The 22,432-nt window shown below is 41.0% G+C and overlaps 1 protein-coding gene across 2 annotated transcripts in view; it reads left to right on the top strand.

The window, feature by feature from the left end:
- Positions 1-18,387, top strand: part of LOC128359281 (kelch-like protein 25) — a 64,025-nt gene extending 45,638 nt beyond the window's left edge. For both annotated transcript variants that reach the window (XM_053319741.1, XM_053319740.1), the window contains exons 11-12: positions 29-445; positions 17,459-18,387. In XM_053319741.1, the coding sequence (XP_053175716.1) occupies positions 29-415 (387 nt within the window). In that variant the 3' untranslated portion in view covers positions 416-445; positions 17,459-18,387. The remainder of the gene's footprint in view (positions 1-28; positions 446-17,458) is intronic.
- The last annotated feature ends 4,045 nt before the right edge of the window (positions 18,388-22,432 follow it).

The raw sequence follows: 22,432 nt of genomic DNA, 5'->3' as shown, positions 1-22,432 counted from the left end.
AACCCAGTTGTCTGTCTTGCGTATGTAGGTGCAGTGCTACGACCCTGTGGGGAACCGCTGGAACATTGCAGCTGAATGCCCACAGCCTTGGCGCTACACGGCAGCTGCTGTGTTAGGCAGTCAGATCTTCATCATGGGTGGAGACACTGAATTCACTGCTGCTTCTGCTTATCGGTTTGACTGTGAAACCAACCAGTGGACTCGAGTAGGTGACATGACATCCAAACGGATGAGCTGCCATGCTGTGGCCTCAGGAAATAAGCTGTATGTGGTGGGAGGTTACTTCGGGACCCAGAGGTGTAAAACATTGGATTGTTATGACCCTACGTCAGATAGTTGGAACTCCATCACCACTGTGCCTTATTCACTGATCCCCACCGCCTTTGTCAGCACATGGAAACACCTACCTGCCTAAGAGGGAGACACTAGAAGACAATAATTGCAGGTAAATTGTGAATGACTGGTTGAAGGACTGGAGTGTGTGTGTGTGTGTGTGTGTGATTCAACTCTGAATTTAACAAGAATTGTTCTGTTGCCTCCCTCCGGTCACTGTTTTTTTTCACTGTCTGAACTCAGATTAATACATTGTATGTCTGAGGGAACACTTTCCTTTTTCATCAGTGCAGTTGCCACATAATCAGTCACATTTACTCTAACTTTACACATCTAACCAAGACCCGAAGCGTAATTTTAGGCTTCAAGTCTGTTTGCTTTCAAATAGACGCAGAGTTCAGAGATTGTGTCACTAAAATGAGAATAGCTGATCCACTTATAGAGAGTCTGGGCCAAGATTGGTGCTAGTTTCAGGCTAACTCCATTCATTTCAGCTGGTTGGCAAATAAGACACAGGAGCTTGGCTTGGGTGTTGAGGAGTTGTAGCCTAAACCAGGGGTCAGCAGGTAAGTTTGGCCTCACTTTCAAGCTTGCTCGACCACAGTTGCTAACAGCATGATTCAGCTGTATGACCACCCCTGCAGCTGGCTCTGACCTTTTTATACAGAACAGTGAGGCAGAATAAAGACGCAGCATTCCTGCCGAAACAGGCTATGTAAAAGGGGCACACTGCACTATTCACAGCTATGGTCTCTGTGACAGGTGCATGGTCCAATGGGGTTATACTTTTGCGGAAGAGAAAGTTGGAAAAGAGGCTGATGAGCTGCTAACCTGACATGTCATTCATAAAAAGGAAGAATATGGAGTTATAACTGAACAGTCTGTGTGTAGAGGTGTGTGTGGTTTAGAGGTAAGATCTTAAGTCCGAGCCCGAGCCGGGCCAGGTCGGGCCCAAAATGTCAATTATTACGTTTGGGTCGGGTTGGGTCGGGCTTCTCTCTCGCTAACTGTTTTTTAAATAAATATATATTTATGTATTATGTATACTAAAACGATGTATGGATATTAAACTAAGGAATACTTGTTATAAAATAAATAATTTGGATAAAACAGAGAAGGTGTTGTATGGTAATTGCTATTTAACTACTAAACAGGAGCCGCAGAGCCAGAGCATGCAGTGCGCACGTGAATGCTGCGGCCCCACCCTCTTTTTAATTTTCCCCTCCGCATCCATTACATATTTTTTACCTGGTATTCCGATATGGAGCAGCAAGAAGTTAAGAATAAACTAAAGACAGGGGAATTAAAAAGACAAACATGCACTGGTAAGAGTGAGGTGTGGAAAGGCTTCAAATTGATTGTTGAAGATGCTACAGAAACCTGTGTCGGCTTCGCTGAATGTAACCAATGTGGCGCTTTGCTTTCATATGAGAGCAGAAAGACTGGCACCTCGGCACTGAGCAGGCATTTAAAAAACTGTACTGGCAGAAATGATGATCGTAAAACATCTATATTATCATTTATTCGAAAGACCGCACCTCTTCGTGCTAAGCAGGCCATCACAGACAAGTGCGTTGTCTTTTGCTGTCAGGACCTTAGACCATTTTCAGTAGTTACTGGCGAAGGTTTCAAAAGTCTGGCCCAAGAACTGATCAATGTTGGGTCAACTTTTGGCCGCGTACCTGTCGACTCGGTCCTGCCCCACTACTCCACAGTGTCAAAGGCGTGCATCGAGAAGGCCGAGGTAAAAAGGAGCTTGTTAATTGAGCGGGTAAAGAAAGCTCTAACAAGTGGCTGTGATGTCGCCATGAGTACCGATATGTGGATGGATGATTACAGAAAGATGAGTTATATTGCAATAACTTGTCACTTTACTGAAACGGACTTCAACTTGGTCGGCAAAACCCTCACCATTGCTGTATTTCCAGCAGAAGACGCCAAAACGGGGAAGAATATAAGAAGAGAACTGGTGCGGCTTCTGGTGAATAGATTTGGTTTGGAACCTTCATCTTTATCCAGAATAGTGTGGGTGACAGATCGGGGGAGTAACATCATGAAAGCTTTGGAGCTTTACAAGCGCCGCTCGTGCCTTGACCATGTGATTAACACTGTACTTCGCCATGGGCTGGACAAGGACGCACTGTCTGTAAACGCCCCAGACATTGGAGAAACAGTCAGTGCAGCCAAAAGTGTTGTCCGTTTCACCAAACAATCTGGTTTAGCAGCACAACTATCCAAAACAGTGCTCCAAATGGGTGAGACCAGATTCAGCACTGTGTACTTGACGCTCAAGTCTGTGCACGAGGTATATAATGAGTTGTGTGAGAAGCTGCAGGCACACGGAGAGGAAGGACGCATGGACAACATTGCGCCAGATCTGTTAGATTTTTTGATCTCCTTTCTAGAGCCTTTCTATGCAGCACAACGGGAACTGGAAGGAGATAAATATACCACACTGAATCTAGTTTGCCTCTGGAATGAGAAGTTAAAAAAGCACTGCCAGCCCAGTTCTACGGATAATCCACAGCAGGCGTTTGTGCGCCACAGTCATTCTGAACTTTTGGATCAAAAACTCAAAATACACATGTTGCACAAAGTTGCACTGTTCCTGTGGCCTACCTTCAACGAACTCAAAATGATGACACCGACAGAGGTGTCAGAGGTGCACGCACATGTCCGCACACTCTTGGAAGAAGAAGATGAAGGAGGAGAAGCCACCACTACAACTTTTGAAAACGAGGAGGAGGCGCACACCAGCACCCTTTCCTCACCTGCAGCCAAACGAAAAAGGAGTTCTTTTTTCGCTGAGTGGGGAAAACGCTGATGATGAAGATGATGATCCTGTTCGAGATGAGGTTAACCTGTACGTTAGCCAAAGGCATGCTATGGCTGATGACCGAGATTTGATTGGCTGGTGGAGAATAAACTCCAATATATACCCGAAACTTGCCATGTTAGCAAGATCTGTGTTGTGCATCCCCGCAAGCAGCAGCAGCAGTGAGCGAGTTTTTAGTGCAGCTGGTCGCACAATAGATCAGCGGAGAACTTCCCTGAAACCTGGCACAGTGGACGCGATCTTATTCCTGCATGACGACCACAAAATATAAACAACGTAAGTAAGCCATATCCACCTGTTCAAATCCCCATTTTAATTATTGTCTGAGGGTTTAATTATTTCCCTTATTTCACAGGAATAAAGAGCAGGACACGAGGCCGCAAGTTGCAGACTATAGGCAAAGCCAGGCAGCAGCTTAAACGCTTTTATTCCATTTTTGTTTTCCACAATTTGTAACGTATATTTGTTTGTTCATATTTGACATTTATTGTATTATATATTCACTAAGCTTTTGCTTTTTATTTTAAAATGATAGTGTTCTTCTTGTTTTTTTCTTGTTTGAGTTATTTGTAATTATCAGTAGGCCTATTTTTAACCCGCATGTTTAACTTTATTTGGTTCTTTATTTGTTTTTGATAATGGTCTTAACACCTTATTTTTTGTTCTTTTATTTAAATTAGTAACATTGTATTTCATCTAGCTTGCTTATTTATCTATTGTTATATTGCTCTTTACAGCAGGCTGTTACAGTTACAGTTGTTACAGTGTGATTTTTTAAATTATTAGTATATTCTAAAAGTGTGTTCCTTAAAATGTTCTTGTTTATTTTGTTTCAGTGCTCCTTAAAGCAGGTTGTTCTTTTTGTGTGTTCCGATGCGAGTCATTAAAATAAAGAATGTTATTTAAAAGCGTTTTAGTTTATTTATGTATATTAATTTATTGTATTTCTGTGTTCTTGCTCTTCGATCATGTCATTAGATTTTCCATTTTCAGACCAAATCAAAAATAGAAAAGTCTAGTGGACTGCAGTATTTCTCCGCGTAATTAGGCAAGTGCGCATCAAGATCTCTCTTTCGCTCTCTTTGTCTGGCCTCTTATTCTGTGTAACCAGAGGCAGTGGCACCTGTTTCACGAGCCATTGCTGACTGAAGTCTGTAATAACCAAATACACCGCTCGGGATACGCGCGCGCTTTACGCAGTGCTCAATGCCAGATGTTCAAGAGGACAAGACCCGAGATTCAACTCCCGCACAATACGCACTTTACACCGAGATGACCGCCCTGGACCACCTACCTCAGCAGGTCTGACTTCTCAAACAGCAGCTGGTCCAGAAACATTTATGAATGGATTCATCCGTGCGCGCAATCTCCAGCGGAGGATTTTTAAAGTCGGTTTGTCTCCGCCTTTAGTAACGAAGACTATAGTGAACCTGCTGCGCTCTGGAGGCTTTACCCCGTGTATCTCCGATGCCCTTCCTTGTGATCTACAATGAAGCCCAGAGACCTGCTCCTGCTGCTGTTCCTCTCCTTGTCAGAGAATATGCATCTTACAGTCTTGTTTAACTGGGAGAATTCGTTACAAAAGACAGGCTTTAATTTGTTATCATTATGCACAGGCATCGTCACAAATGGGATCACACAAATCGCAACCAGTCCCTTTTCCCGGAGCAGTGCTCTGTCCGGCTCTGACTGACGCATCCCCTCCCTTTCCTCCTCCTCCTGAGTCCTCACAAATAAAATATAAAATTTCAGGTTTTTTCGGGCTCGGGCCTGCAAATCAAATTAATTGATCGGGCTCGGGCCGGGTCGGGCTTTAACACCTGCGGGCCTGGTTCGGGTCGGGCTGGATTTTTTAGACCCGATCTTACCTCTAGTGTGGTTATACTGTAGCAGCCTGGTGTCATCAGCTGATTTAATGAAGATAAACACAGTGAATGGCTGTGTGTAATGGCACATAGATGTATCAACATATCAGTCTTGCTGCCTTCAGATGCTGCTGGGATTTATGGAATTTAAGGAGAAACTTTTCACACAGTATAAACAGCTGTGAAGAACATACACTGTAAGAACTACCTACAACTTCTCACATAACAGATCAATACAGATGTTTTAACCACATATGTGTAGATATGTTTCTTGTTGATAACATGCCAACACGCCTGTAGGTGCTCAGATAGGTGCAGGTGCATTTGATATTTAAACAGCGTGGGTGCTGGACTTAAACTAGCAAAGACATGGCAGTTGTAACATAGGGCCCTATACTACTAACCGTATATTCTCTGCTGGACTTAAACTAGCAAAGACATGGTTGATGTAACATAGGGCCCTATACTACTAACTGTATATTCTCTGCTGGACTTAAACTAGCAAAGACATGGTTGGTGAAACATAGGGCCCAATACTACTGTATATTCTCTGCTCTGGTCACAGCCTTACTGTCACACACAAGCTCCCGCGATTGCACATTCACTGTACACTCAGGTTATTCCATAGGAGGAGCTATGCTATTTGCACATTTTAGTTGAGGAAAAAAAACATTCGCTAATACTTAAGCCTGGAGGAGGGTCAACTCTGACCCAGCATGCCACTGGGCCAGCAGAAACCCAGGTTTATAGTGAGCAGGACACAGCTGCTCTTTAAATCATTGTCAGTGTAAGATAACTAAAATGAGCTGCCTGCATAAGAAATGATCACTTTTAACATTTCGCATTTCAAATCTCTTGTTTAATTGAGTTTGGACTTCAGATCCCATGCATGGCAGGAAGTATTGTTTTTAGAGAATAATGATAATGGATTAATGCAGTCTGGCCATGCTTCTCTGCATAATGATTAAGTGATGGTATTGCATGCCCTCAGTGAATGTCTCAGAGGTAAACAGTACTAGCTGGCATTGCTGGAGTGTAGAAATCAAATCTCAAGTCAAAATAAACAAGCAGAAAATCCAGACCACTGCTGAAAGCTTTAAGATGCTTCCTACCTGTCACTTTACTGAGAAACTGTTTGACTCTTCATACCATTCAGCACAAGTATCATTCAGTTAGTTTGTTCTTGGCTGTACTTTATCACCAGTAGTTTTTCACATGGTGCATCTGGTACCTGACATGACTTGTGCTTTATGGTGAATCACCATTTTAATTGATCATCTACCTCTGTCTTGTGAACTGCAGCCTGGCCTTTATGTTTTTGTGGCCTATCAAGGGTTTGCATGTTGTGATGAATCCTCTGAGGTTCTGGGTCTGTTTCAGAGAGGTTTAACAAACTTTCAGTCTAATCCTGAACTCCGAGTTAGTTAAGGGATAATTACTGTTTTTTACAACCTGGACCTTATTTCTAGCATTAAATACAACCATTTACTCAGCCAGACAACTTTGGTGTCATTTGGAGTCGTTCAGATGAAATTAGCTCCAGTGGAGCGCCTCGTATATCCGTATAATGCGAGTACACAGGGCACCAAAGCACAGCCTCTATATAGACACATCATCTGCCACGAAACTCGTTCATTTCATCAATATTTAGTTGTGATACGTTAGTGCTATTCCCCTACGAGCCCGTGGTGGCATGTGAGGCCAGGAGATACGCGTCTGGATGTGTCAATAAACGTCTTGCGTATCACAACACTCGAGGATTTCCACTCAATGATAAACCGGGCTGTGGTAGAGATGTTCGGAAATGACATCATCCAGATCAGAGGTTAGTAGGTCAACCTACAGACTCCAGATGTTGATAACATGCCACCACGGGCTCGGAGGGGAATAGCACTAACGTATCATAACAAAATATTGATGAAATGAGTTTCGTGGCAGATGATGTGTTATATAGAGGCTGTGCTTTGGTGCCCCGTGTACTCGCATTATACGGATATATGAGGCTCTCCACTGGAGCTAATTTCATCTGAACGACTCCAAATGACACCAAAGTTGTCTGGGTGAGTAAATAGCATTTAATGCTAGAAATAAGGTCCAGGTTGTAAAAAACGGTAATTATCCTTTAATCCTGAGATGAGAAACTCTGAATTTGGGGTTCCAGAACAGCTGATCAGAGCAGAGTCCGTTCAGTCAACTCATTATCAGTGGCGCTCTGATTCAACAATTTACATGATTATTTTTTTCAACAAGTTAAAGAGAAGGCAAAGCCTTCATTTGAACCCAGTGAGCATAGAGCTATTCGTGCTTGTGAGTCAGAGCAGGACAAGTTTTAATGAGTTAACATGTTAAGTTTTATTAACTGCTGTCCATTAATTCAACATTTAGCAGACCTCCATTTCTTTAATGAAGATAAAGTGGAATCTGACTGAGTAACATTACATTTTAAATATGTTTGTTCAGATTGAATCTGACAGGAGGCAGCAGCTGAAGATGATTTAAGACATATACATCAAAGACTTAAAGACATCTAAGCTCTCAGTCTGATCCAGTAAGGATGTGTTTGGTGTTTTTCACTTGAAAAGGTGTCAAGGTTAAAATCCATTAGATTTTAAATGTTAATCTATTTGTGTCTCAGCAGGAGTTTTCAGTAATGCTGTTGGATCCCGCTCACTCACAATTGTTACTGTATGTGTGTTGCTCTGCAGTCATTCACTTATTTATTGTCATTTGTTGTCATAAGTTGTTTTCTTCTTGACTATAGTTGACTGTGCTGCTGCAACACAATCATTACTCTCACAGGATCAATAAAGTCTATTTATCTTATCTATCTTATCTTATTGATCGATCAATCAATCAATACAATCTCCAATATTAAAGGAATGCTGTTCAGTGGATGAATCACACCATGAGTGATGGACACAATGATTCATTGATCCTACATATCTAAAGCTTCATACTGATACTTTACATTTACAGTCACAGTGTTATAACTGAAGGACATGATATTTGATTCTGAGAGAGAATTCATGCTGTGTAATATTTGAATGTGAAGCCTCTGTTCAAATAAGTGAGTGATGTGGATAAAAGCTGTAAATGTAGAAAGTCCTGAGTAATAAACTAGATTGTGGCAGATAGTAACTGTGTAATGAATCAATACACACTTTGAGACTGACTCAATGAATGAGGTAATGAAACTGTAAGAGGGAGGTGACAGAGAGAGTTTCAGGATTTGTTCATGAAAACCTGCCAACGAGCAGATCAGCTTCACAGAGTCAGTTGCCATGGTAACTGACCCTAAGTTGGCTCTCTCACTGGAACTGAAAACCCAGAGTTTCTCTCATCTCAGGGTTAAAAAAACTCAGCTTTAACTTATCCTGCTTTCTGAAACAGGACCACCAACCTACATCCTGGAAGACATTCTTCACTTGATAGATTTGTGCTTCCTTGAGATGACTTTTGTTGTGATTTGGTGCTATATAAATAAAGATTGATTGATTGATTTTTCTCCTCATATTGACAGACAACCCCACCTCCACTACCATCTAAATGGCAACTCTCAGTCAAGCCATGTGTGAGCTCTTTTGTGCTGAACCAGTGTTGAAACAACATTCAGCTGCCACACAGTCATTTAGTAGCCAAGTGTGTCAAATGACTTGTGAAACTTTGACCCCCAGTTCCAGCAGTGGTTTTGTTGGGAGCATGCAGAGCCCCACATGTTTTCCTCCTATCACTACTACTAGCCCCAGTCAGCTGTTTGAAGCAGACATGGTTTGCATTCGTTGTGATTATTATGTACAGTGTGAACTTTCAGCAGCAGCATTGATCATTAAGCAGCATACAGGGTGAAACAACAAATATAAGCTCTACTGTTTGAGGTTTACTTCTTTGTCATGTAACCTGTGCAGTGGGTTGGCAGCATAGAAATCTCCTCCATCCATATCTGCCTAGCGCTGCATCCTCTTCCACATCGTCTTCCCCCTCCTTTTTCCATCCACCCCCACTCCTTCAAAAATTCATGATGTGAAATTGGATTCCCAAAGCAGCCTGCTCCCTTCATATCCATCTTGTCATATCCTTTCAGCGTTATACTTTCAGCTCCTGTATTTCTGTCTCTCTCACATCCCACATATTCAAACATCACAGTCATACATTTATGTTCCGTCTTTATCTCATCCTCAGTTTATTCTCATTTTTCCTCACCTGCTCTTGTTTAAGCTATGACTTTCAGCTGCCTCTCCCAATGCTTCTCCACTGAGTCTGGCTAACTGTGCATTGACTCCTCACAGTCTTTGCTTCATATTGTTTTTATAGTTACAGTTTATTCATCATCCAAACAGGACATGAGGCAAGACTTGAATTCAAACTGATTTTGCTCATACTATTATTATCAATCTATTTGAACACAAAATACCACAGAATCAGAGTGTCATGATATGAATAATTTTTATAATAGTATACTTTAGGGGGGAAAACAATAAGTGAGAGGGAGCTGTTGTCTCAGCTCACATATCAACACTGACTGACACCATCAGGTTGTCCAGTTTGTAGTTGGTTGCTTCATCTCTGCATTATCTTAATACATCCCAGTCTAACTGACTAAAAGGCTCCATACTGACATTTCTTAAGCAGTACTTGTTTTTCTTTTTTAACTTTAAACATACCGTATGTAGAAGATGCAGGGGGCAGCTGGTTTTAATGAGAGATTTAGAGGTGCAAACGTGTCACCTTTCAGCAAAGGCAGTCATTCCGCAGTCATTAGTGTGATTCAGGTAGATCTGCTGTCTTGAAGTTTGGAGTGGGGGTGGAGGGAGACATCATTTCCTATTTGTTTGATGACTTCAGTTGTCTGAGAATAAACTGAGAGATGCATCCAGCCAGATGTTGTTCTTCACAAATTGTCATGCATGTCTACAGACCAGCACTGAACATCTAAAAACAGAGCAGCACTGTAGCTCATAGTGACACATCAATCATCTAGATTCCAACACAATAATAACAGGAAGGTTCTTCTATTGTTGCTGAATGTTCAGTGAAAATGAGTTAAACCTGTAGTGCTGAACTTTGTATATATAAATGAATATCTGTTACATTCAAGTCTACACAGATCTTATTAAGTCTATCAACAGACAAATGTGTTTAACTTTATTCTCACATTGGATGTAACATTCCACTGCTGGCCATCGTGTGGCTCTGCTAGACTTTACTAATGTTATGGGACCAAATGATGGTGTTCTGATAGTGAAACAAGTCATTTTGCAGTGGTTTGTGATACTTAACCTCTTAATGCACGCTGTTCCGCATATGGGACAGGTCGGATGTTAGGAGGTCACTACCTCCTAACATCCGTTCTTCTGAATGTTTTAAACACCAACCCTTAAACATGTATATTCATGCCGTACATTGTTAGAAAGTTTAGATTGCCCTGATTCATACAAGACCACTCACGAATTATATGGTTGCTCACACCGTAATAGTATTAGCAATTGTCTCGGCTAGCCACTCAGCTAAGTGAGAACAGCTACAATGCTACATACCTTCAAAGTCTTCCCTTTATCCACAACGATCATCTTATGACACAGGACTTTTTGTACAGCTCACCAAGTATCCATTCTTGTGAAATATGAAATCTGTTTCCATAAAACCAAAATACTTTCCTCAATATGTCCATGTATTTAGTCCAACACGTAACGCAATACACAAGGAACAAACCATATACGGTCCGTTTAGGTCATTTCCTGACCTGCACATCCATCTCAGAGTACACATGAGTAGATGTTTAAGACTGTGAGCCTCTCCTGCTTCTGACGACCCCACACACAAGCCAATCGGTGCTTAGGATGAGGCAGTACATGTCTCCAAAGCCAATGAGGATATGTGACCGACGACAGCGACAACATGGCTTTGATTGACTGTTGTTCCAGCTGATGGAAATATTCGGTGAAATGAAGTTGATAACCTTTTAACCAATAGTCTGAGGTTTCCAACGGTGTATGACGTATGACGCTAAGCTATCAGTTTGGCCGCGCACATACAGTGGAGTGCAAAGAGTTGAATCATATCATTACGCATTCGGCATTTTGTTACACGGTTGGTTCTTCGACTTGACATCTTTATAGCTAAATAAATGGATAGCTAAATAGATATATAGCTAAATAAATCGATAGATCGCTACATATGGCAAAGAAATACACGACTGCAGAGGCAGCAGAGTTGCTTATGAACTGGAGTGATGAGGTATTTTTTGGTCTTTTGACTCCAAATGTGGACTGCATGAAGCCAAGACCTGTCATTGTATAGGCAAACCTATGGGCGAGTAAACAACCCCATTATTGTAACGTCTGCCACTCTTTGTCAGTAAGTCACAGAATCACACAGACACTTGTACAAGAATCCTGAGAGTGTTTCCTTTCCAATGATACCAGACACATCTCTGGATCGCAAACTATGTGGGATGTGTGCTGCTCACAACTTGGGCATGTCGTTTAGGCTAGCAACATAAAAAATAGGGGCGTGTATTAAGAGGTTAAGACAATGTATCCATCATTTTACAGTCACATCAGTAGCTTTCAACCGGTGGTGTACTGGGACAAATCCTTCTAGGCCGTCAAAAATCATTTTTTGTCAGCCTGTCATTTGGGGTCCATGTGAAAGTGTCCTGCATGCTTGTGTCAGCCAATCACAGCGCGCCCCCCTCATTCAGAGTGGTTTGAGTCAGCTGAGTCTAAAGTGAGTATAAATGGCAGTTGTTGCAGTGGGTTAGGGTTAGGCTTAATGTAAATGGTTAAAGGCTGGTTTATGATCACAACAGTGTCATAAACTGAGTGAAGGCTCCACAAGTTGTACTGGTGCTTGGTTGTGCACCTCTGAATTTTTGTAACTTGGCTATACTGTACCCCCTGCTGTTGGTACAGTATAGCCCCTAACCCTTCATTTGAGGCATCTGTGTGCAGGATAAATGGCAACTCACAGTCAGGATAGCCTAATATGGGGGAACTGGTTAGCATATCCACAAACCTGGAGACAATTGTACTGTGCTCAGGATTCCACTGAATAGGTGTTTTTAGATGACAGCACTGTTTAGACTTTGGGACCTGCTCTTAGATTTGGACAGTACTGTCTGTTTAGATCCCCTCTGACCCTGTACCAGCTCAAATGAGGCCTTGCCAGTCTGGCAAAGTCCTGGATGTAAGAGCAATAATAGCTGAGGATCTTTCAACTGTGCAACTGCCTCCAAGTCCTTGGGGTCTATTTGGACTCCTTCACTTGACACAATCCGGCCTATGTACCTCACCTGCTATTTAAAAAGTTCACATTTATTTGGCCGCAGCTTGATCCCATGCTCTCTCATTCGACCAAACACTTGGTGTAGTGCTTGTACATGACCATCAGAAGTTGTTGAATAACACAACACATCATCTAGGTAGGGGGAGCAACACTCGTCTCTCAGGCCTTCCAGAACTCCCTCCATGCATCTTTGAAATGCTGCAGGGGCATTGGTAAGACCGAATGGAAGGCGTACCCATTCATATAACCCCCACGGGGTGTTGAATGCTGTGACGTGTTGTGAACTTTCATCCACAAAGCCCTGGAGATAAGCACTCCCTTGGTCAAGTATTGAAAACCAGGTGTAGCCTCCCAGGTTATCCAGCAGGTGTTGGATACGTGGCAAGGGGTGCCGGTCGGGTATGGTTTTCTGGTTGAGCTCTCTGAAGTCGACACACAACCGTAGGCTGCCATCCTTTTTCCACACGCAGACCACAGGTGAAGAATATGGTGATGTGGACTTCCTTATCTATCCTTGATTAAGCAGATTATGCACATACTCTTTTACTTCTCTATATAAAGGATTTGGGATGGCATTGTAACATTTCTGTAGAGGTACTTCATCTTTCAGATTGATTTTTAGTTGAGGTCTTGTATGCAGCCGATGTCACCTTCTTCTTTAGCAAAAATGTCTGACTCTTCATACAGCATTTTTTTTACTGTCTCCTGCTCCTTTTCCCCTAAATGTGAGAAGTCCACGGGTGGATGCCATCTGTCATGTGTTGGAAGATGTTGTTTGTCAGTTACCTTTTGACTTTGGGCTTCAGTGCTTATCTGAGCAGAACAGGTTTCAACCCTTGTGGGCTGTTTTACTGGTAGATCCTTTTGCGGGGGGCAAGTGACAGGTTTCACCTCAGCCACTTCCTCAAGGGTGCCCAGTATAGTTCTCCCTGAGAGGAAAATGTCATGTTTGGTCACATTCTGGATGGGTATCTTAACAACTTTAGATGAACCCTTGGGGACATTCACAAGAGCGGGGAAAAGCTCTAAACCATCTGGACAGTTATTGTTTACTGCTGGCTCATACAATCTTGTCCCCCCTTCCGGCCAGGCTCTAACTCTGCATCTCACCTCACCTACTTGACCAGCAGGGATGGTGAGCCCTTTCTTCCCCACCCGGACCTCATACTGTGGAGCTGCTTCTTCTTCATCTGAGACTGTTGCGCTGAGAATAGACACTATGGCTTTGGCTGTATTCTCACTAACATTTAAAGCTTCCTTTAACAGTATGCTGATATCCATGCCATCTGTCTGTTCACTCCCCTTAATTATCTCTAAGATAACATTTGACCCCAGCAGTGGAAAACTGACTACTACTAACATGGGAACCTGTACTGCTACACTTTTATGGTTCACACTTACTACCTCTAAGGTTACATCGATCCAGCCATCAAATGGCACATCAGTACCATTAGCTGCAGCAACTGCTAAGGGGTGGTCAGTAAGCAATGTCTCAAGGGGTTGGATTCTAACATTGGGTAACTCCTTTTCTACCTAGTCCCTGTCCCTTGTCTCTTTAGACAGCCAATGGCTCGATGTCCCGTCTGGCCGCAGCGGAAGCAGTGAGAGCATGTTCCCCTGCTGCACACATTGAGAACAACTTTGGTACCAGTCTGGGTTCTTATCTGAGGCTGTCAGAGATCTTGGGAAGCCTCGCTGTCTGCTTTTGCAGCAAGTTTACTCAAGTGTTTTGTCAATGTAGACACTTGCGCAGTCAGTTCCATAATAGAAGCCTGATTAGTCTGTATGTCAGCAGTGTTCGTAGTAGTTAACAAGTCCTCCACCATGTCAAGAAGAAGCATCAGACAAGACATGCCTTCATCTTCCAAGTCCATGAGCTTCTCACTCCTTATGAAGTCAACAACCACATCAATCGATACATCAGTGTGGATGTATCGATTGTCTTGCCTTCTGGTTCCTTGCCGATTTCATGTGCCACAGTCTGTAGTTGATTCAAACTCAATTCTGGTAGTTTCTTTTGCAGTTTCCAGATCAGCAGCCGACGATCTGAAGTAGCCATGGCGACCGAGTCTCCTGAAGCCTTGACTCTCTGGATGACACTACGGAGAGTAGCCTTCCCTGAAGCCCGGGGAAACCAAGATCTCACAATCGCAGGTCTGGCGTCCTCAGCTGGCTGCGTAGATCCCGGACAAGCCCCCAAATGTTACCGGCCTCAAGCCTAGGGGTACCTGGGCCGGTAGCTATTTTGCTGCACAGCGAAAGATGTACTGTGGAGCAGTAAGAAACAACACATTTCAGTGGTGTGTTACTACCTCAAGCGCCACTTTATTCTGTCTCCTCAACATGACGTGCATCTCATCTCACACTCAATAACCCTATTATATATCAGTTGCCTTATATAGATACACCTTAATATAAGGCAGCTGCTTTAGTCTGACTCTAAATGCATATTATCACCAATACATAAATAAGAGTAAAAACATAAAAGTGAAAACACATGCTGTGGCTACATTGACAAATACATAAAAATAAAACTCACTTGAAATAACTACATTGAAATAATCAACAACATTACATCCCCATAGCAACATGCTTATATACATGTAATTTATCGCTCCCTAACATAAATATACCAATGTACATGAACCTGCACTATCTGCTGGTGGCTATTATACAAACTACAGCGGCTATTATACAAACTACAGCGCTACAAAACCACCACACAATGACAAATATCATATTTCAAGTGCAGTCAATAAAAACTTAAAACTTACACTGTCAGAAATGAAAACAATAGCTAGTATGCTAGCTTGCTACATAAACATAATACATAACTCCGTTCAAACCCAGTACTTGAGCATTTTTAAAATGCACTCGCGTAATTAAATGATTTCCCAATGTCTACGCAGTATGCTTATAGCTGTATTTTACATTTTTGTACATACCTGTGGAGCAATAAGAAACAACACATTTCAGTGGTGTGTTACCAGCTCAACCGCCACTTTATTCTGTCTCCTACGGAGCAGTATGTGCTCAAATTAGAGGTTTCTCACTGAACCTGGTATCACAGTGCCACCTATGGTCACAAAATGGAATAACAACCAGATGTATGTTTGAAAGTTTTAGAAAGTAACTAGTTATCTGTGATTTTTAAATAAATGAAATGACATTTTTTGTAAAAAAATAAGGGGGGCGTTAGTTTCACCTAATAGACTTTTTCCACACCCTCTACAGCTGCACTGCTAATTTAAAGATGGAAGCCTTCGGGGGTAACCAAAAAGTCTCTCTCTCTCTCTCTCTCTCTCTCTCTCGCTCTCTCTTTCTCTCTCTCTCTCCCTCGCTCTCTCTCTCTTATTGAGCTTAGCCCAGTGAGCTGCAGTGAAGCATCATGTGTGAGTGTATGGCCTGTGTGACAGAGAGAATAAAGCCTAGTTGATCAAAGTATATGTGAATCTTCTAGAGATGTATGTATGTGAAATTCCACACAAACTAATGAAGCATTTTGGTCATTCTTCTGCTTACTAATGTGTGTGTAGACTAGTACTCCCATCTTACTCCAGAGTGCATATGTGCACCTGTGTGTAAGTGTGTTTTGGCTCTCTGTATGTTCCCTGGTGTGTGTGTGTGTGTGTTAACGTGCACACCCATGCATGGGTGTCAGGATTAAGCGTGGTGTCACAGAGATGGTTAAGAACATGTCAACATTACTGAGGGAGAGAGAATCTCATAAATGCTTCAGCTGAAGTATCAGCCTTGGAAGAGTCAGAGAAGAGACGCTAAATCTCAACAGAATGTACTTTATAGTTAGCTGAGGAAATTGTATGAAAATATACATTAACTTCCCAGTTTATTAGGGACACCTAGATAAAACTAATACAGTATAATAAAAGAGCTAGAGCCCCACCCATATATTGATCAGACAATATTATCATATGTTGGTCCACATATAAGACAGGGTTCTTCTCTGGAGATTGGTGGTAAAGAATGAGGTCATCTAAACGTTTAAATATCAATGTACATTAACAATAACAGATGGAAAAGTGGCTGAAGAGTAGATCAAGTTAACCAACAACTGAGCATAACATCACTATAACTGACAGCAAAGCGCAGTAGAGAGTGACAGACTGAGCTCAAACATAAATGAGTCATATATTATAAACAGTCTTTTATAACTACATACACTCACACCATCTTTTCCATCTTCTGCTAACTGCTGCACAGCCAGCTCTGAATCTGAATCCGTCAATAGACCCTTCAGCACTAATGTTGATGGTAACAGTGGATTATCTGTGAATCACACTGGTTTCCAATGAAAGTGTGTATAACTATAAGATGTAATGCTTTGTGCTGTCAGGTTCATGTGTATTTATGTTAATGAGGAGGAAATATTGTCCAGTGACATTAACCAAGTAAGTAACTGACAGCTGCTTTCTGTTCCTTTACCTCCAGCTGCAGGAGACAGTGAACACCACAAGGATCACATAATACAGCCTCAAACTGTTAACTCCTAGTTCTTCACAATGATTTACACTTACTCAACATGAGAATGTCTGTGCCATCACTATGTGAATGGGTCAATGTAGCTTGAGTGTTTGGAAGTATACAAAGAAAAACAGACATAGATAACACCCACTAAATGAAACAGATATGATGTTTAGCACACTGTTGAATGCCTTGCCACTCTCTGCTAACTAGCTCAACACAGTGCTATCCAAGTAGAAACAGCCTGCAAATGTTTCTAACCAAACACCCAAGCAATGACAAGTCACCCACTCTGGAGCACAAACAGCTAAAACATTGTTTCTTCAACAAAGGGGCAGAAAACAAGCTCCACAGCAACCTTTGGTAATCCAGAGGTGGTAAGAAGCTCTGCAAAACAACTTTCTGTTAATATGAGAAGTGTAAGCAAGGAGAAAGTCCTTCAGTAGTCCCCAACAGCTGCTGACTGCAGCTCAGTGTCACTGATGACATGGAATTTCTGATTCCTTCATTTTGAAGCTTTAAAAATTGATACATTTGATCAATTAATGAATGCCAACATCTATTCTTAATATTATTTCTAGCATATGAATTGAATTATTGAGTCCTTTATTTATTTTTGGTGCTGATATCGTTTCCTCTTTCTTCTTGTCTGTTCCAGGTTTAGAGAAAGGACTGCTGGCTGGAAGAGAATCAGTGAGACTGCATACTGCATACTACAGGTGGCTGGAGTTGTAGCTCCACACAGGACCAATACTTTCAAACAACTACAAAAGACCACATTGAACTGTTTATCCAAGCTGCACCTCACAGACTCTGAATGATGAGCAGTGCAGCTAACAGAGCAACAGCACAGCACCCAGGTCAGAGAATCATTCTCCATATGATGCTTCCTAAATAATGTGATCATTCTGGTAGACCACTCATACAAGTCTACAAGTGTTTTGTGTATGCATGTTCAATTTCTTTAATCTTCTTTAATTTCTTTAAAAAGTACTTAAGAAATTCAGTACTACAACATTCCATGTCTAAAGACCTAAGCTATTGCATCAAGCTGCCAGTTGACATTAACATACGAAACAGTTTCCCTTAAAAACAGAACAGAACAGAAATGAACAGTGATGTGATATGTGATATCTACTTCTTCAGTTCATTTAAACTTTAGGTTCCACAGCACACAGACTATATGTACTAGTATTAAGACCACATTTGCACAGTGCAATGGGAGTGAATTTTAGAAATTTCAGTCCCTGTTAGAGAAAATCTAAGTTGCCAATGTAACCCTTCAATGGACAAGAACATTTCAGACAAATATTTGATTGCTATTTTATAATGTATCTAGGCCAAAATTACACAGTTTCATGATTTTTTTTCAAGAAATGACAATTTTTAATTTACACTGTGTATCTCCTGAGATATATCGCCCATTTAGGGGATATATTTAACATAAATTGTTATGGTGCCAACTTTTAAAGCATTTTATAAATGATGAGTTTCTACTTTCTTTCATGTTTTGCATATCAAGTATTAAGAAAAGTGAATATACAATTATGTTTGAAACATATACACATCCTTCCCCTAATCACCAAAACTCACCACCTAACTACATGTAGTATTACAAATATCCTGTTTGTGTATGTGTGAGAGACATTACCATACTACACAACATGTAGTCACATTATAGTTCCAGGCCTCAATTTTCAACATTAACATATTTTCTAAAACAAAATCCCTCCAAAATCTTAATATGAAGAAATAACAACACTTACCTCATGGTCAGTGTCTGTGTCCATGTAGGCTGGAATTTTTGGATTTTGATACAAAGGAGGAATAGATTTTAAAATGTTTAACATGACCTGAGTATGTGATGTGTTTGTCATGAGATGAACTGCACCCACCTCATGCTCTTATCCCCACAGCCTGTCCACTGTGACAGGAACCACAAGCCAGAGAGCACAGCGTACATCTCAAGTTTCTTATATTGTATCCATGTTTTCCCTGGATCAGCTGATCACAGCTGGATCAGCTGCTTCAACTTTTGATGGAGTTTGAGTCTGCACACCTGCACTGTGCTTATACTAGTAAGGTTACACAGTTATCACTGACAGATCAGCAGACTGTTCTATTATATATTATAATACCTGTTTAACAAAAAGCTGAATTCCTACTGTGTTCTGACTCCTGCTCAGAAACATATGAGTCATTATTGCTGGCAGAATGTGTTTCTATTATTTATTCATTATATGTATTTACTGATATGCTGATTGTGCTTTATTTAATAACGCAGAATATGATGATCAGAGTGTTTTTTGTACACGGTAAATTGTTTATTAGACTAAATCTTTCAGGAAAAATTGATATGATGTAACTCATCAAACCCCAAATTTCAGCCTCACATGGAAATGATGACAAATGATATAAAATATGAATGTGTTTATAATGTGTCTCTTGCTGACAGGCAGATTCTTCCTTCCATTCATTTTATTCATAGGTAATGAGGGTAATAACGGATCATAAAAGGAAAAATCTCTCTAAGAAATAAAGAATTAATCAATAATAATCAATGTCAGCTGGTAAAAGACTTTAGTGGAGGCTGCTTTCATGTTTCCTCACTTAGAGATCCCAGCTTGCTACTCAGAGCTGAAATTAGAGACCTGAGATGGCCATTAACCACTTAACGCACGCTGTTCCGTGTACGGAACGGGACGGATGTTAGGAGGTAGCCACAAGTTCTTCTGAATGTTTTAAACACCAACCCTTAAACATATATATTCATGCCATACACCTTAGATTGTCCTGATTCATTCAAGACCACTCACGACTTATATGGTTGCTCACAGCAGTAATAGTATTAGCGATTAGCTCGGCTAGCCCCTGAGCTAAGTAAGAAAAGCTATAATGCCTACATACCTTCAAAGTCTTCCCTTTATCCACAACGATCATCTTATGACTCAGCACTTTCTGTACAGTTCGCCAAATATCCATTCTTGTGAAATATGAAATCCGTTTCCATGAAACCGAAATACTTTCCTCAATATGTCAACATGTATTTAGTCCAACACGTAACGTAATACACAAGGAACAAACCATATACGGTCCGTTCAGGTCATTTCCTGACCTGCACGTCCATCTCAGAGTACACGTGACTAGATGTTTACGACCGTGAGCCTCTCCTGCTTCTGACGACACCACACACAAGCCAATCGGTGTTTAGGATTAGGCAGTACATGTCTCCAAAGCCAATGAGGACATGTGACCGACAACAATGACGACATGGCTTTGATTGACTGCTGTTCTAGCCTATGGAAATATTCGGTGAAATGAAGTTGATAACCTTTTAGCCAATAGTCAGAGGTTTCCAACGGTGTATGACACTAAGCTATTAAGTTTGGCTGTCCATAAACAAACTCCAAGCGTAACCGGCGTGCGCCCTGTGCGTAAAAGAGTTGAACTCATTACGCACTCGGCATTTTGGTACACGGTTTGTTCTTCTTCGACTTAACATATGACTTATACCAAAATAAACAGATAGATAGATAGATAGATAGATATGGCCAAACAAAAAAATATGGTTATATGTAATAATAATAATAATAATAATATTAATAATAATAATAATAATAATATGGCATCAGCTTTCATTAGAGACCAAGATTTTGATTGTAGGCAAAGGGGATGTGAAGTTATAGGTGTAACCAAGTGTCCATTTGGAGTCTCCAAAAACGCATGGACATACCAGTTGAAAAATAAATCTTTTGGTCTTTTGACTTCAAATTTGGACTGCATGAAGCCAAGACCTGTGGCTGTGGCCTCATTGTGTCTATATCCCGCTGAGAGGTCCCTGAATGTCTGTACACATGTCATTGTATAGGCAAACCTATGGGCGAGTAAACAACCCCATCATTGTAACCTCTGCCACTCTTTGTCAGTAAGTCACAGAATCACACAGACACTTTTACAAGAATCCTGAGAGTGTTTCCTTTCCAATGATACCAGACACATATCTGAGTCTCAAACTATGTGGGATCTGTGCTGCTCACAACTTGGGCATGTTGTTTAGGCTAACAGCATAAAAAACAGGGGCGTGTGTTAAGTGGTTAAAGAGGTGATTTCACCAAATTCTGGTATAGGCAAGGAAACATGAAATAAGAGACTTGAGGTGTTCCCACAGACTAAGTATGAAAGCATGAGTGCACAGCATAGATCCATTCATACAAGCAGTTAAATGTATACCCAATTATCAATGGTTATGAAACAGGCAACATGCTGCTACAGTGTCAACTTGTACATTTTGTACATTAGATTGTGTTGATGATACATGAACAGATGACAGGCCTTGGTTTTGAACTGTGAAATGATTGAATTCTAGTGCAACATACAGTCACATGATGCAGCTATTACTACTTGGCACCTGTTGAGCAGGAGCAGGAGTCTGTGTTGAGAGTGATGGCTGAATTTGAACTGAATTCTCTTCCTCCTGCTCCTGATCTCTTTTTGTGACAAACTTTAGCAGACTGCTATCATCATCATCGTCATCATCATCATCATTGTTGTCGACCTGTGTAGACATTCCTGCATGGAGAAAAGATGCAAAGAAACAGCATGAGTATATTGAGATGTAACTGCTTTATAATCACCAACATTGATTGATTGATTGATCAACTCTATTTCTCTGTAACTGTAATGGATTATTTCATCTTTTCTATTTATTTAGTCATTTAATTACACTGGCCCAGGTAACACATCATTTAAGGGTTAAGACAAGTCAGACTAGTGAGGTAGAGTTCACTTAACCAGCATGCATCATCATTTCAGTGGAAACATTCATTCTTGTTATGTGTGACTTAGAATAAGTTAATACTGTTTTATTCCCACTTATTTGGACCAGTGTTGGGGAAGTGAAACACTGATGCATTACTAAAAACTCATTACTCTCCTTATCTTCAGTGTAATTAAGTGTAAGATTTGTTTTTCAGAGTGAAAGCAACACCTGTCATATCTACATGTGATCTCAAACAAACGAGATGAATAATAAGATATATATATAATTCAGTCAAACTACACACTTTTAGTGCAAATTTAACACAATAGTACAATAATCATGTGTCTTACTGATTTGTTGGAATGTAGGATCCTTTCTTTTTTTTCAAATCTGTTAAAAAGCAAAGTGGATGGGGATGTTGCTGAAGAACAAATGTTTGAGATTTCACTTTCACTGTAATAAGTTCTTATTGAAAACATATTCAAAATCATAGTGTCAGACAGTATTTTATCTTTAGGGGTATAAGGCTGGCTGTAGCTCATGGTCCTCCACTAATCAGAAGACTGGTGGTTTGAGTCGGGCCTCCTCCTTAAGCCAGATGCTTAACCTCAAATTGCGTGTGATTATAAACTTCAGCTCATGAGCAGGTTGGCACCCTACATGGCCCCTGTCATCAGTGTGTGTGTAAATGGTAAATGAACTGTCCTTTATATAGTGCGTTTCTAGTCATTATGACCACTCAAAGCACTTTAACATACACTGGTGGATGTAGCATGTAGTGTGAAGCGTTTTGACTGGTCTGAAGAAAGACTACTCTATAAAGTACAGTCCATTTGCAATCCAGTCTAATGTAAGGCCAAAATATATGTAAAG

This window comes from Scomber japonicus, chromosome 5, assembly GCF_027409825.1.
Source record: "Scomber japonicus isolate fScoJap1 chromosome 5, fScoJap1.pri, whole genome shotgun sequence".
Classification (NCBI taxonomy): domain Eukaryota; kingdom Metazoa; phylum Chordata; class Actinopteri; order Scombriformes; family Scombridae; genus Scomber; species Scomber japonicus.
Note: the sequence above shows the minus strand (reverse complement) of the source record. Positions and strands in the feature narration are given on the sequence as shown.